This window comes from Podarcis pityusensis, assembly GCF_964106645.2.
Source record: "Podarcis pityusensis genome assembly, chromosome: 10".
Taxonomy (NCBI): Eukaryota; Metazoa; Chordata; class Lepidosauria; order Squamata; family Lacertidae; genus Podarcis; species Podarcis pityusensis.
The window spans coordinates 23931379-23946103 of NC_138035.1; the positions used below are offsets into that span (position 1 = coordinate 23931379).

At 44.6% G+C, this 14725-nt stretch overlaps 1 protein-coding gene across 2 annotated transcripts; it reads left to right on the forward strand.

Moving 5' to 3' along the window:
- Positions 1–39: 39 nt before the first annotated feature.
- TMEM213 (transmembrane protein 213) lies at positions 40–12821 on the forward strand. Of its 2 annotated transcripts, none has more exons than XM_081024103.1 (4): positions 40–106; positions 9306–9432; positions 11030–11071; positions 12122–12821. In XM_081024103.1, the coding sequence occupies exons 2-4, from the start codon at positions 9360–9362 to the stop codon at positions 12289–12291; spliced, it is 285 nt and encodes a 94-aa protein (XP_080880229.1). In that variant the 5' UTR covers positions 40–106; positions 9306–9359; the 3' UTR covers positions 12292–12821. The 2 variants fall into 2 exon arrangements, with proteins under 2 accessions (XP_080880229.1, XP_080880230.1); XM_081024104.1 differs by lacking the exon at positions 40–106 and adding an exon at positions 8400–8414.
- The last annotated feature ends 1904 nt before the right edge of the window (positions 12822–14725 follow it).

Below are 14725 nucleotides of genomic sequence, written 5' to 3' on the forward strand. Positions count from 1 at the left end.
TGTCACAGCATCCCCTTTAGGGAAGGAGGCAGACACGCATGAGGAGCTTCCATGATTCTTTATCTTGGAAAACAAAGCAGGAGAAGAAGGCTGCTTATCAAGGCCTGTAAGACCCTCAGCAGGTGTTATGTACTGAGTTGAATAGGATCCAAACTGCAGCAGTCTGATTGGTCCTAGAACAATAGGATCCAAATTGCAGCAATCTGATTGGTCCTAGAACAATAGGATTCAGAATGCAGCAGTCTGATTGGTCCTAGAACAATGCAGCAGTATGATTGGTTGGCAGGAACCACCCAATCATGCTCCAGATATAAGTGAATCCACAACCTGATTGGCTTACAGTAGAATTCCAGAATTAGCCAATCATGTGCAGCCCATTGTTTAAATAATGTATATAAAGCAGATACTTTGAGGGGACTTCCATTCATTCCTTCTCACCACTATGAGCTGAATAAAGAGCATGAAATCAGTTTGCGACTCTGAGTATATTTCAGTGATTTTCCATCCATGCTGCCTGTAATCTGCCCTAACCATCACTTAATGGTTAGATTTTCATTCATGCAGCTGTTCAGAATCAGAAGCTTACAAGTTTCACCTGAAGCAAAACACTGCAGGGTGGAATGCCCAGCCCTTCTCACTGGTCTTATTTTGGGTTATTGGCATTTGACCCATTAAGTGCTTTCACCTGAAGATTTCTGCGTACTTTTGCAAACTTGGGAGCCTGTGGCAAACTTCCTCTTGGCCCCACTTTGGCTACAATGATGATTTGGCACGCATCAGCTGAGTTCGCAATTAAGTGTTCACCCCCAGCCCAGAGCAGGGATCCTAGAGCACCTCCCATTAGGTAGTCCTGCCTCATTGAATTAATCTGCATAAATTTGGTGAGGAACTATAGCTCAATGGTACAACACACCACTGGCACCCAGAAACTCTCAGGTTCAGTTCATGGCATCCCCAGTTAAAAGGGATCAGGTAGCAGGTAAAGGGGGGGGGCAGGCTGTGCCTGATACCATGGAGAGATGCTACCAGCCCAAGTACACAAAACAAGACTAGATGACCCTCGCCTACATTTATTCCTTTGCATGCCAGAACAGTGCCTATGTGCATGCAACTGTCCCTGCATAGGACTCTCTGCACGTGGTCAGGAGCCTTGGAAAAGCAGAGTTTTGGATTGTGCTGTTCCAGACCCTTCCATCCAGCCACTAACCAGATCAGGAACTGTTTAACTTCAGCAGGGTTGTGGCATTGTGCACCACCAGACCATGGCACAGAATGGACATGCGAAGGACAATAATTGGGGGCTTTAAAAGACGGGAAGGGGCTTGCTATCAGGCTCCTTATCCATGGTTTTATCAGATTCCAAATAAGTTAAATAAATTGTTGTTGTTGTCGTTATTACTATTATTAATTGGTGTTGCTATTACCGAATTTATGACCTGCCCTTCTCCCCAAAGTCCCAGGGCGAGTTCCAACAATTAAACACACAATATTGACAACCCAAAGTAACAGAAATAAGGTGTGCACCCTAAATGCTCAATATAGGATCGTGAATGGGCGTTTAAAGACTATTCCGACATTTTAAGGATCACACCCCATCCCTTCTCTCCTCCACTACTACAAAACAAATCAACAAAACTGAGAAAGAAGTAATAGGAAGGCAGAGAGTTATGGAGAGTCAAGGGCACCCATGTACTTTCTTCACTCTTTTAAACAGAGCATTCTAGGAATGAAGTCCAGATTCCTTCATGGGTTTCCATAAACCTAACACATCCCCCATTTTCAGTATCTTAAAACCATCCTGGCATCTCAGCTTCAAACGTAGTATGTATTTAAAATAATAATAATAATAAAAACATTTAGAGAGGCTTTTGCTTTATAGAGCAGTATCAGAAAATTAAGGTAAGTAGAATTAAGGTATACGGTGACAAGGACTAGAAATTTTAAAACTGAAATTTACCAGACATTCATCCTTAATGGTTAAGGGCACAATCCACAGCCAGCATACAGAAGTAAAATCCCAAGAAGCTGCTCTATATGTGCCCCTCTCTGCCAGTACTGTCTAATCTGACTCAGCTGTTCTCTATAGTCTCAGGAATACCTTTTTTACCATCACCTGCTATCTGCTCCTTTTAATGGATGATACCAGGACCTGAATCTGGGCTTTGTGGATGCAAAGCATGCCCTCTGCCACCAAGCTGTGATTCTTCCCTGCATGAAGTGGATATACTTGACAATAAACGTAATTCGCCTGAGATTTTGACCTTACTACACATATCCAAAGCACCCTCAAGGATGCTAAGAGCACAAATGCAGCCTCTTAAGTCCATGGGCTGTCTTCCACACATGCAGAGTTCAAGAATAAATATTGCTAAACTGGTCCCATATCGCTCCTCACCTCTGGATTAAAATGCAATTCATATCCCTCATCCACATCAGCTTATGAAAAGCAATAATCATTCACATTCATTTCTGCTAGCCTCTTGTTCGCTTCTTCGTACCGAGGTTATAATTTGATAAAGCACACCAGCAATTAAAGAGCCTTGGAATCCTGTGCTGTTAGATGTTAATTGCTGGTTTCAAAATACATCTTTAGCTATTTAATCAAAGCTTTCATTATTCATTGGGGGAGAGGGGAGAGGCCATTTGCTTCTGAATGGGAGAAGAAGAAGAAAACATTTGGGATCCATATGTTGAGGTGATTTTCCATCTGTAGGAAAATTCAATAGGCACCGCGAATGCAGAGAAGTGGCTATACCCCTCTGAGAATTGCCGCTAGTTATCCACTCCAAGATCTCACCTCAGTCACCTGCTCTTCAGTTTCCTTTCTCTCTCCGCAGCCTGAATGAATGCTGAAACTGTTTCCAGCTTGACAGAGCTCCAACTGAAACACTGGGTGAGCTGCAGTTTCTAGGCATGTCCTCAGGACAGCTAAACTGGTCCTGGCCAGACCAGAGAGACCTTTCCTTACAGTTGTTGAGTGGAAATATCAGGTGCCATGCTGCTCCATCTAAACCTCTCGCGTCAGATCTGTGAGATAAGAACTAACAGTGTTGTGTCAGCACAGTGTGTGTGTGTTGCCATTACAAACACAACCATTCCCTCTCAACGTGTGTGTTGGGGTGGTGGTGGTGGTTAACCTGTTCTATAAGCAGATGCAGCAGAACAGAAGACAAATACCTCTGCTTCTTCAATCTCTCTGCAGTTCTCACCTCGCAGCGGTCCTTCTCCATCTTTGGGTCCCCAGCTGTTGTCGGACTACAACTCCCATCATTCCTAGCCAGCATAGCCAATGTTCAGGGATGATGCGAGTTGTACTTCCAAAACATCTACAGACCCAATACTGGGAAAGGCCGTTGCAGAATGAAAACAGGAATTGGAGAAGGAATCACCCTGCAAAAGTCCCCCTAGAAGCTTGGGATAGAGAGGTCAGGTCTCCTTTCCTTCTTAGGAGAAGACACTGGGGGAAGTGATTGTTGCCAAATATGTTAGCTCAGTCCCCAGATGTTGTTGGACCACGGCTCCCATCATCCACAGCCAGTTTAGGGATGATGGGAAATGTAGTTCCCTCTGGGGACCTGGGGCTGAAGAACACTGTTAGCTTACACATACGGGAATAAAAGACCTCCATCAAACTGCTGGTGGCCCTCCAGATATTATCAGATTCCAGCTCTTATTGGTGCCTGCCAGCATAGGCAATGGTCAGGGATAATGGGAGTTGTAGTCTTACAACATTGGGGGGGAGGCACAACTTCCCATCCCTGAAACTCTGGGAGCCAATTCCAGTTATTGTAGACGGTACCGAGCCAGATGAACCATTGGTCTCACTCAGTATAAGGCAGCTTCCCAGACCTCCTTCCTGAAAGCATCCCCAAACACAGTTCTCTACCAGGGGCATCCCAAGACATTTTGCTACCTGAGGCAAGGGACAAGATGGTGCCTCCTCCATTTCATATCTAAAAAGCCATGTTCCCTGCACTTCCCACCTCTGGTTAGCGACAGTGACCCACGGTGTTGGGAAGCTGGGAGAGCAATGGAGTCCCACCTGTGCTGCCCCACAGGCTTCAACTGCTGGGAACTGTAGTTTGTCATGCATGTGGACCTCACGGGCCTACAGTTCCCAGTTTAGTGAATGCCAGAGATTGTTGAAGTGGTATACATACATGTAGATGTGACCTTGTTTGTTCAGCTATATAATGGGTTGTTCTTATTTTTATTCTTAAAAAATAGCACATAGGGAGGGGAGCAAAACCTTCTCCCTCTCTCCCGCCCTCTGTTGCCAAAGTTTGCTGCTTAAAGCCATTTTCTCATGGCTCTTCACTTCTCATATCAGAGTTAGGCTAAGTGGAAACAGATTACAGTGGTACCTCGGGTTAAGAACTTAATTCGTTCTGGAGGTCCGTTCTTAACCTGAAACTGTTCTTAACCTGAGGTACCACTTTAGCTAATGGGGCCTCCCGCTGCCGCTGCGCTGCCGGAGCACAATTTCTGTTCTCATCCTGAAGCAAAGTTCTTAACCCGAGGTACTATTTCTGGGTTAGCGGAGTCTGTAACCTGAAGCGTCTGTAACCTGAAGCATCTGTAACCTGAGGTACCACTGTAATGCTGTGGAGTGTGGCGCGTTAAAGGGAGCTGTGCTCCTCTCCTTCCTCAACCCAAAACGTCAACAACTCACACCCATTTTATAGCCAAATAACAGATGCAGCGCTTCTTGTTCAGCGCCAGGCCTTGTGACAGCGGGAGAGTGTCCTGAAGAGAAGGCCTTTTTTTATCTCTTCGGTATGGTTGTTGTTGCCCCAACAAGGTGTGATGTGCTTGTACATAGAGCTCCATCCCAATTTGTTTAGGCTACATCCCTTTAAACTAGGTTAAGGGCAAAAAGGTGGTTGGTATGCCTGAGGTCGCAGTTGCCTGTAGAAGAAGAAAAATCACCCAAGAGGGAGGCAGTCGCGCTCCTCCTGAGAATCATGGAAGAAGTTGCCTCATATTGAGTCAGACCATTAATCTATCTAGCTCTGCAACGTGTGTGATCAACACTGTGATGCAACCCATCTCTTATTCCAGGCAGTGCTTTACAATGGCTGCTAGGAAAGAGAAAGGGGAGCAGGTTCCAAAAGAGGCTACAGGCTGCAGTCTGACCCCTGTGCTCTCATGCAGTACCAAACCTCTGAAGGAAGTTTTCAATGTTTAATGTTTTATTGCATCCTTATATCTGCTGGAAGCCGCCCGGAGTGGCTGGGGCTACCCTGTCAGTGGGAAAATATTATTATTATTAATAATAATAATAATAATAATAATAATAATAATAATAATAATGGATTCCAATCCAATTCTGATAATCTGGCAGCAAATCCTTTGCGTGTCGAGGTCCCCAGGGCCACCCCAATTCCTTTAACGGAATCCCTTGCAGCAGCAGCATTAGAGGGGCAGGCACTCAACCTACCAAGGGCAGGCACTCAACCACTTCCCCTCAACCAACCAAACCATAAACCAATGCCTAACCGCAACTTTACAAGTTGTGACGATTTGCTACGCAGTAGGTAAAAACCAAATGGCCCCAGCCAATCAACCAGATGGACAAAATTCCTACCAGGCCCCTGCCCCAAGAGCAGACGACCCCATGACAGGCATAGCAAGGTCAAAGCGAACAACCCTAATTCTAGAGAGGGGGGGACGGGCAATCCGATGCACGGTCGAAAAGAGGAAGCCCTAGCCTCGTGCAAGGAGTTTTAGCATTTCTGGCTGTCAATCAACAAATGGCAACATTAACTTCTTCCCAACAACAAGGGAAGCCCCAATCGCATCAGTGGCCAACGAACAATTAGCCCGCCCCCAACTTTGGAGTGTCCTGGCGGCCCCCACCGCAACACGTGCTGTCCATGAAGGAGAACACGCTTTTCAAAGGCTGTGTATCCACCAAACATTCCAAGCACGTTTCAAGGACCCATCTCCCCCAAAGATCGTTGGGAACTGTAGTTCACACTCATAAAACTATAGCAGTCATAACAAATGACAGTTCCCAGGATTCCAGAGGGGTGTGAGATAGGGTTTTTTGGAGGACGGAGGGTTTCAGTCAAGGTGTGTGTGCAGCCATAGAGTCAGAAGCTATGGGCAATGAATATATGGCGAAAGGGACTGTGCCTCCCACCCACCCCTTCCATGAAATAATCCATGCTTGTATGATGTTCACCTTCTGCAATGTGCTGTTGGGAGATGGAAATTCTTTGTTCTTCTTCCTTGGAATCATTTTTATTAATTTTCCAATAAAAAACATCCAATTAATATATCCAATCATAATCCAATTAAAATAAAAAAGACCAAATTATAATCCAAATTATAATTATTGATTTTTCGGGGCTCCCCATAGTCTGGGGATATCTCCAAATCTAAGTCCTCCCCATAGTCTGGGGATAGATTTGCATATCTCCAAATCTAAGTCCTGCCTCTCCTCCTTGGGAGATGGAAATCCTTTCAACATCAGTAAGAGCATCAGAATGTAAAAAGGGCCTGCTGGATCAGGCCAATGGTCCATCTAGCCGAGCATCCTGTTCTCACAGTGGCCAACCAGATGGCGGTGGGAAACCAGCAAAGAAGGACCTGAGCACAAGAGCACTCGCCCTCTCCTGTGGTTTCCAGCACCTGGTATTCAGAAGCATTGCTGCCTCTGAGTGTGGGGGCAGAGCATAAGCCATCGTGGTTAGTAGCCTTTGATAGCTCTCTCCTCCATGTACAAAGACAAAGGCTAAGAGGTTGATCAACGCAAGCAGCAATGACAGGGAACTTTCCTTTTCTGAAGTTGATGCAATCAAATGTTTGAGTCAAGCCATGAGTAGCCAATGTTGCACCCTCCAGTTGGACTACATCTCCCATCATTCCCAGCCAGCAAACTCATGCATTGATTTTAGGTCCTGCCTTTTAAGATGAATGTTAATGTTAGTTCATGCTTAATGAGCAGCTGTGGAAAGATGACTGGTGTGTAACATACTCAGAAGAGGGATAAAAGCCGTCCTAATCCAGTTTGAATATCAACAAACAGAAAGGCAGACCCAGCAAGAACGGGCCATCAAAGGCTGGGCGGAGGCTGCCACAACTTCCTTAGAAGTTTAAATAGAAAACAAAACTGACCTATAACACCAAACACTGAAGGTTAATTCTAAATATACGAAAAAAAAAAAATTCCATACATCCATAGATAAATATTGACTCATGTAAGAAAAGACTTGAAATAGCTGGGCTAAAGTCGCAATTACAAAAATGTCAACATTTGCATTAATAATATTTCCTTTTAAACTACCAAACAGTTTGAGCAGAACAGCTGTTCTGTCTACATCGTCTCATCCTGGATTCCTGCTGTGTGTAGCCAGAGGTGGGAAGCAGAATTCCCCACCTATATCTTCACATGTTGCTACCACAATATGTGGTTATGGTCATTTCTTAAAGTTCTTTATGAACTTAGGAATATAGGAGGGTGCCTTTTGCCATTGATCCATCTTGCTCAGTATTGTCTGTACCAGCCTTTCTCAACCTTGGAACCGCAGATATTGTTGGACTACAACTCCCATCATCCCTAGCTAGCAGGACCAGTGGTCAGGGAAGATGGGAGTTGTAGTCCAACAACTCCTGGAGACCCAGGTGTTGAGAAAGCCTGGTCTACACTGACTGGAAAGGGCTCTATAGGGTTTGAGGCTGGTGTTTCTCCTAGCCCTACCTGGAGATGAACCTGGGACCTTCAAGACATGTAAGGCAGATGTTCTCCCACTGAGATATGGCCCTTCCCTAAATTCATGAATTTTAGATAAATTCATGATGGATAAGGCCATAGCAAATAAGTCAATAAACATGACTGTTATATTACCTCCAGTATCAGAGGGAATATCTCTCTGTTTGCTGTGGGCCAATGAGCAGGTCCTGCTTGAGGGATTTGGTTGGCCACAGAAAGAACAGAATGCTAGATTATCTGGGCCATTGGACTAATCCAGCTAGCAGTGGAAACTGGTGAGAATAAAGGTACAGATCACTGTTGATCTCTTTTGTCAACCATGATTGGACGTTCATCCCAAGATCTATTCTCTATAGGGGACTGCCTGCTCTTGGAAGGACTACCTTGCCCCAACTTGGTTTATAGATGAAGAACTTGAAGAATGGAGTGTAGCAGGCCTTGAAGTTGCCCGGCAACATTGGCAGCCGGGCAGCAGACTCAGCAGGCAAACTGCTTGGAGGCTCGTCCTTTAGGATGAATGGGGTGCTGCCACACCAACCTCAGCCTGCCCCCCCCACCTGCCTCTTATTTAGAGCCAATCAGATGGTGGCTCTGACTTCATATCCTCTTAGTTTCTCTACCTTCTGCCCTGCCAATCCCAATGGTCACCATCCATCCCTGGCACACAAGCCACCTGGGCACCATTTTACCCACAACAGTGAGTTGTCCTGTATTTTTAATTAAATCAAAGTAAATAGTTGATGGGACACGGGTGGCGCTGTGGTCTAAACCACAGAGCCTAGGGCTTGCCGATCAGAAGGTCGGCGGTTCGAATCCCCATGATGGCGTGAGCTCCTGTTGTTCTGTCCCTGCTCCTGCCAACCTAGCAGTTCGAAAGCACATCAAAGTGAAAGTAGATAAATAGGTACTGCTCAGGCGGGAAGGTAAACGGTGTTTCCATGCGCTGCTCTGGTTCGCCAGAAGTGGTTTAGTCATGCTGGCCACATGACCCGGAAGCTGTACGCTGGCTCCCTCGGTCAATAAAGCGAGATGAGCGCCGGAACCCCAGAGTCGTCCGCGACTGGACCTCATGGTCAGGGGTCCCTTTACAATAGTTGATATACGGCATTCAAAAATTTTACATTGACCTATAAGTGAGTCTATTGCACATTTAAATACCGCTGAATTCTCCTTTGCTCTTCTTTCCAGTTATGTATTAGTGGAACCCAAAGCATTGTGAGTTCTCGGTTTTCACCAGGGAGTACAGCTTATATGCTGTTTCCCCCCTGTACTAATAAATAATATCAAAATCTTCTTAGGAATAGCATGTGTTCAAATTAGCAGGGTCCCAGAGAAGTATAACTGCTGCCACATGCAAGGAAATGAGTGTTTTGCTATTTGCTATTAACATCCCTAAAAGCCCCAAGGATCACAACAGCCTGGGAGGATGGGCTGTTTGTTTCTTATTTGGGTTAAACTCACCCGCCAGTAGGTGAATTCAAGGTGTCTGAGCAGCACAGCAGGAAGTTAATTTTCTCCACCCACCGGTCTGGACAAGGCATTTGACTTTGCACTGAATTGCTACAGTCACCTCTCTCCTTCCTGACAGAGGCTTCAGTTCTGATCACCACAAGGATTGCGGGCCAGGGGCCAAAATTCAGGGATGGAACCGCTGACCTGGATTGCTGTTGCGATCGTCTTGCTGTCCTCTGCGTGCCAGAATTCGCTTGCGAAAGGTGACTCATCCTTTTCTGATTTGTCACAACTTAGGGTTGTAGTTGGGATATTGTTGCACAGGTGTGTGGGGGTGAAGTTGGCAATCTATGTGGCTTAGTAGTGGGAGAGGGGCTTGTGTTTAGAAATGCATGTGCTGTCTTACTGTCATCCTCAAGGAAAGGAATTTGTTTTTGTTTTTGTTTTTAAAAGACCTTAGTTAGGTATCAATGCAACGAATGCTACTTTGGAAAAAGGCATGTTTTTTTTTTATTTAAAAAATATTAAATTGCCACATACAATGAAAAATCAGGCTTGATAAACCAGAGGCCAGGGTGTCTTGGCTAAAGATATTTCACATAGGGAAAATGATTAGGAAGGCTCAACATGGCACCTAGGGAAGCCATGTATGCCTGTTATATTAGGGCAAGGTTTTAAAGCTTTGCAATGGGAAGTGCAAAAACGGGAAGACGGTGGGTCAGTGGGGCAGGACGTGCCTTGCATACAGAAGGTTCTGTGTTTCCTATCCCTGGAATCCTGGGGTGCTTTTTTAAAAAAATAGGGTCAGGTTTCAGGAGATAGGAAAGCTCCCCCCCCCAACCCACAAAGAGCTGCTGCCAGTCAAGAGCAGACCAGAGGGGGCCCAATGGGCACATTTGCAAATGAGAAGCAGTTTGCGGCACCTTGAAGATGGGCACACTTTCCCTGCAACCAGGCACACGCATGCACACTAATTACCCCCCTCAAATCCAGGATATTGGTTCAAAAAGTGTTTTTGCTTCCCCAACCCACCCCAAGCCTAATCTCTTTGGGGAGGGATTTTCCTGAGAGCACAGTTTGGGAATCCAGAGTTAACCATCCCAGTCCAATTTGAGGAGGATAGAAAGGCTGCAGAAATCAGGCAGTGCACCTGTGAGCACTGCAGCGGCAACCCATGAAGTAGTTCCATTTCTCTGTGTTCATGACTGGGACTAAGGCCACCCTACCTTCGCACTTTCCATGTTAGTAATTTGTGATTGCTTAATTTCAAAAATCAATCAATCAATCAATAACTGGTTGGGCAGTTACTTAATCACAACATGCGCACTCACAAGACTGTGCACACCCGCCCCATACATTTAAAGCACACCCAATGCACATTGAAAGTACATGGTTTCTCCCAAAGGATTCTGGGAACTGTAGTTTCCTCTCCCACAGGGCCATACTTCCAGCACTCTTAACAGACCACTGTTGCCAGGATTCTTTGGGGGAAAGCCATGTGCTTTGAATGTGAGTAGGGTGTGCTTTCAGTCACAGAATCACATAATTGTAGAGTTGGGAGGTACCCCATGCATATATATGATGCAGAACAGTGTTTAGAAGTGTATGAGGAGGACGGCAATAAGCATGGAGTGCATATTTTCACTCTCCAGCAAGGCAGCTACCGTGAATTCAGAGAGCTCTTGAGATCTGACCTTTTCTTAGGAACAAAAAATAATGAGCACATGATCAAGGAATTCTTTAGGGATGTTGTCTCCATGTAGGAGATGGAGAAGGCACTTCCTCAGCTTTCCCAAGGTAGGAATCTAAATCTGTTCTCAGGTTTCTCAGTCTAAAGCATAGCTTTCTCTTATTTTCTAGCGACTGACGGACACTCTTCCAACTCTTCAGACTTATGTCCTCGTAAGTATCATTACTTCTGTTTCCAGTGTTCAGAATGTGAGCAACCTTTCTTACGGAATCCAAATGTAATGCCACGCATGGTGGCAGTACCTTCTGAAAAAGCTGTGTGGTGTTAGAAATCATTGTAGTGTAAACTGTCTCTCATGCCTTGTTACACTGCCGTTTCTACGGGGATATGCGCTCGGTATATATTACGCCTGCTATGCAAAAATCTCCAAATGAATCCGAACTTCAGTGTCTAAAATCCCTGGTAGAGGACAAGGATCCTGAGATCACATTAAGGGTAGCAAAAATCTGTTTGATTGCCATAAAACTTAGGGAACAAGCTGTGCTATCATAATGATTAAGGCCTTAAGTGATAATTTTAGGTTATATGTTAGTGACTAAGTTTTAATTTATATATATCTATATCTATATTAACTGTTGCTATATCTGTATTGTCCCTGTTGTACCTAATTGCAAATGCAAATGTATCCCTATCGTGTTTTATGACTTCCTTGATATTGTATGAAGGCTGGAACTGGTCTGTGACCGAAATAATAAATTCATTCATTCGTTGTAGGGCTTTTAGTTAATGTAATCCAGGAGTCAGGGTGTAAGGCACGGTCAGGTATTCATTGCTGCCAAGTGCTTGCCTCCTTCTGCTGTGGCTATGTCACCCTCACAACGTTTTGTATGTTCCAGTTCCCAAGAGTCTGGCATCCAGGTTTTACACCAAGCTCAGGAGTGGTGGAGCCCAGAGGCAGCTGAAGGATCACAGAAGCATAGAGGTGGAAGGGACCCCTAGGGTCACCCAACTCCTTTCGATGCAAGAATAGATAGGAAGACAGAATCCTGGTTGGCTGCTCCCCTGCTTATTTTAAGTTATTCTAAATAACATGGTTTGGTCGCTATCCTTTGTGTACAGAGTACAATCTGCAGTGAGGTGACCTCCATATTGGTAAGACATTCAAGGTTCAACCTACCTTTTGTGTTGTACCAGCAGAAAGTCATATACAGTATATATATCACCAAACCAAGACAGGCTCTCTTCTCTTTCTCTGTCATCAGATGTCAGTTTCTGCTCAGAGGCCTCCAGATGTTGTCAGTTTGGAGTGGATGAATATGGCTGGATCGCTGCAGCTGTCGGGTGGAGTCTCTGGTTCCTCACGCTTATCCTTCTCTGCATTGATAAACTCATGAAGCTCAGACCTGATGAACCCAAATATTTGGAAGCATAACACTTGGCTAAGCTTACAGCTAGTTATATCTTTCTGTCGTACAGGATGAAACAAGGGGATGAAGAAAGTAACTTAGCCTGCTCTGCTAAGTACAGAAAACGGGCGTTATTCATGGCTTCATAAAAAGGGCCTAAGTTGACGAACAAAGCATGGCCAAGATATGCTTTATTGTTTTTATAAAAATTCCTGTAACTTCCCAAGCCTCTAGAAGAAAATCCTCGTTCCTTCTTGTAGCTGGTCTGTCAAATATGTGTGCCCTGGTTTCTGTCATAGTTGTGAAAAGAACAATTTACACCCTCTGAAACTGGGATGGAGAATCTGTAAACCTTGAGCTAGCCAGCATTTACTTCTGATGACACATGCTGTGACATTTTGAATGGTCAGCGGCTTTCTCTCTTTGTATGAACCCAAGACAGGCACTGTGTAAATGAGGAAATACTTCTTGGTTCTTTTTAGAAAGCTAAAGGTCCCCCCCACCCTAACCTGCTTCTGCTGTACAGTAAACACAAGATCAGATGCTTGCACAACAACTTAATTGTGTTTCCATTCTACTTCAGCTCATTTCTCAACTGCCATACAGAAACTGCCACCCACCCCCCCGCCCAAAAAATTATGGTCTATTCACTATTTTTTTAAATCTGCAGCATTCACTGTGATGTTTTAAAGAGCAAGGAAACTTTGTTTTCACGTTTGCTGGCAATAAGACTACAATACAGTGGTACCTCAGGTTACATACGCTTCAGGTTACAGACTCCGCTAACCCAGAAATAGTGCTTCAGGTTAAGAACTTTGCTTCAGGATGAGAACAGAAATCATGCTCCAGCGGCGCAGCAGCAGCAGGAGGCCTCATTAGCTAAAGTGGTGCTTCAGGTTAAGAACAGTTTCAGGTTAAGAACAGACCTCCAGAACGAATTAAGTATTTAACCCGAGGTACCACTGTATAGGGAAGCAAAATAACCCCTTCTGACTCCCATTTTTAAAAACAGAACCATACATTTAAAAGAGAATCACAAATATTTGCCTGATAGCCTCCTTATAACCTGTTGTGTGTTATCTGTCACAGACAAATCATTATGTATAGAGAAATGCCCGTCACTATAGCCTAGTTCTCGCTGAGGAGAAAGTCATTAGAGTGTTCAATGTTTCTCTGAATCAAAATCTAACCCACCCTACATAAAGGCTGCTAATAGGCTGAACTACAACTCTAATATCTGAGAACTAGTGTTTCTGTGTGTAAATGTTTCTTTTTGCGGTTTTTTGAATGGAGCAACTAGGTCTTATTTGACATGCTGCATTTTATTTTCTCCTGGAGGTAAAAAGCACACACTTTGCTGCAACAAAAGCCCAGCATAAATCAGGGAATATGCCAAGTGACTTGGCAGTAAATATATATTCAATTTTCAGTGCACAGTACTGTTTTCTAGTTGTGCTCCACCACATAAGTTAGGTTGGGACACAGATTTGCCCAGTACACAGCTGAGAAGTGATAGAGTCTAATTAAAAACAAACACAAAAAACTCACCATTGCAGCAAGGACATATTTGCACACTCTTTTCATCACATGAACACAGGAAATACCGGTAATTAACATGTGAATGGGCATGTGAGTCTGCCTTACAGCTGGGGGCAGAGCTTAAGCACCCAGGCCTGAATGGAATGAAATCAGGTGTGGGGTTAATTTACATCTCATTACTGAGGTACAAAGAGCTATAGATCAAGACCCAGTTGCACCTGATCAGCTGGAATGTAGCCAAGTTTGAAATTTCAACTAAGAGTGATTGTTTCATGTGTGTGTCCAGGAATAACTATATCAAGGCTTTGCACTCAGTAAAGTTGGTTTGAACTCTATCTAACCATGTAAATCACGTTTCCGGCCAATGTTTGGGACTGAAATAACCTTGGCTGTCCTGTGTGACGAGCTACACCAGGAACTGGACTGGGGCAGTTTGTCCCTGTTGGTTCTGCTGGACTTCTCTGTGGCTTTTTATAACTTTGATATCCTTTTGGTAGGGGTGAAGCTTGAGGACCAGTTTTGCTGTGGCTCTGATACACCCTGGAGGAAATTTTCAGAAGGGGCCTTCTGCTTCATACTACTGTATGGCTATTGTCTTATGGTGTCCCTCAGAGTCCTATACAGTGGTACCTCAGGTTACATACGCTTCAGGTTACAGACTCCGCTAACCCTGAAATAGTGCTTCAGATTAAGAACTTTGCTTCAGGATGAGAACAGAAATTGTGCTCTGGCGGCCCGGCGGCAGTGGGAGGCCCCGTTAGTTAAAGTGGTGCTTCAGGTTAAGAACAGTTTCAGGTTAAGTACGGACCTCTGGAATGAATTAAGTACTTAACCCGGGGTACCACTGTAGACTGTCTGCTATGCTGCTGTAACCTGAACACCAAACAACTAGGAGAAATCATATGGAAAGATGGAGATTGA

Excerpts from the sequence above, each read along its gene's own strand:
- TMEM213 (XM_081024103.1), top strand. The coding sequence starts at position 9,360 with ATGGAACCGCTGACCTGGATTGCTGTTGCGATCGTCTTGCTGTCCTCT. Across the intron at positions 9,433-11,029 it reads CCAGAATTCGCTTGCGAAAG|CGACTGACGGACACTCTTCC; the intron begins GTGACTCATCCT and ends CTTATTTTCTAG. Across the intron at positions 11,072-12,121 it reads CTCTTCAGACTTATGTCCTC|ATGTCAGTTTCTGCTCAGAG; the intron begins GTAAGTATCATT and ends CTCTGTCATCAG.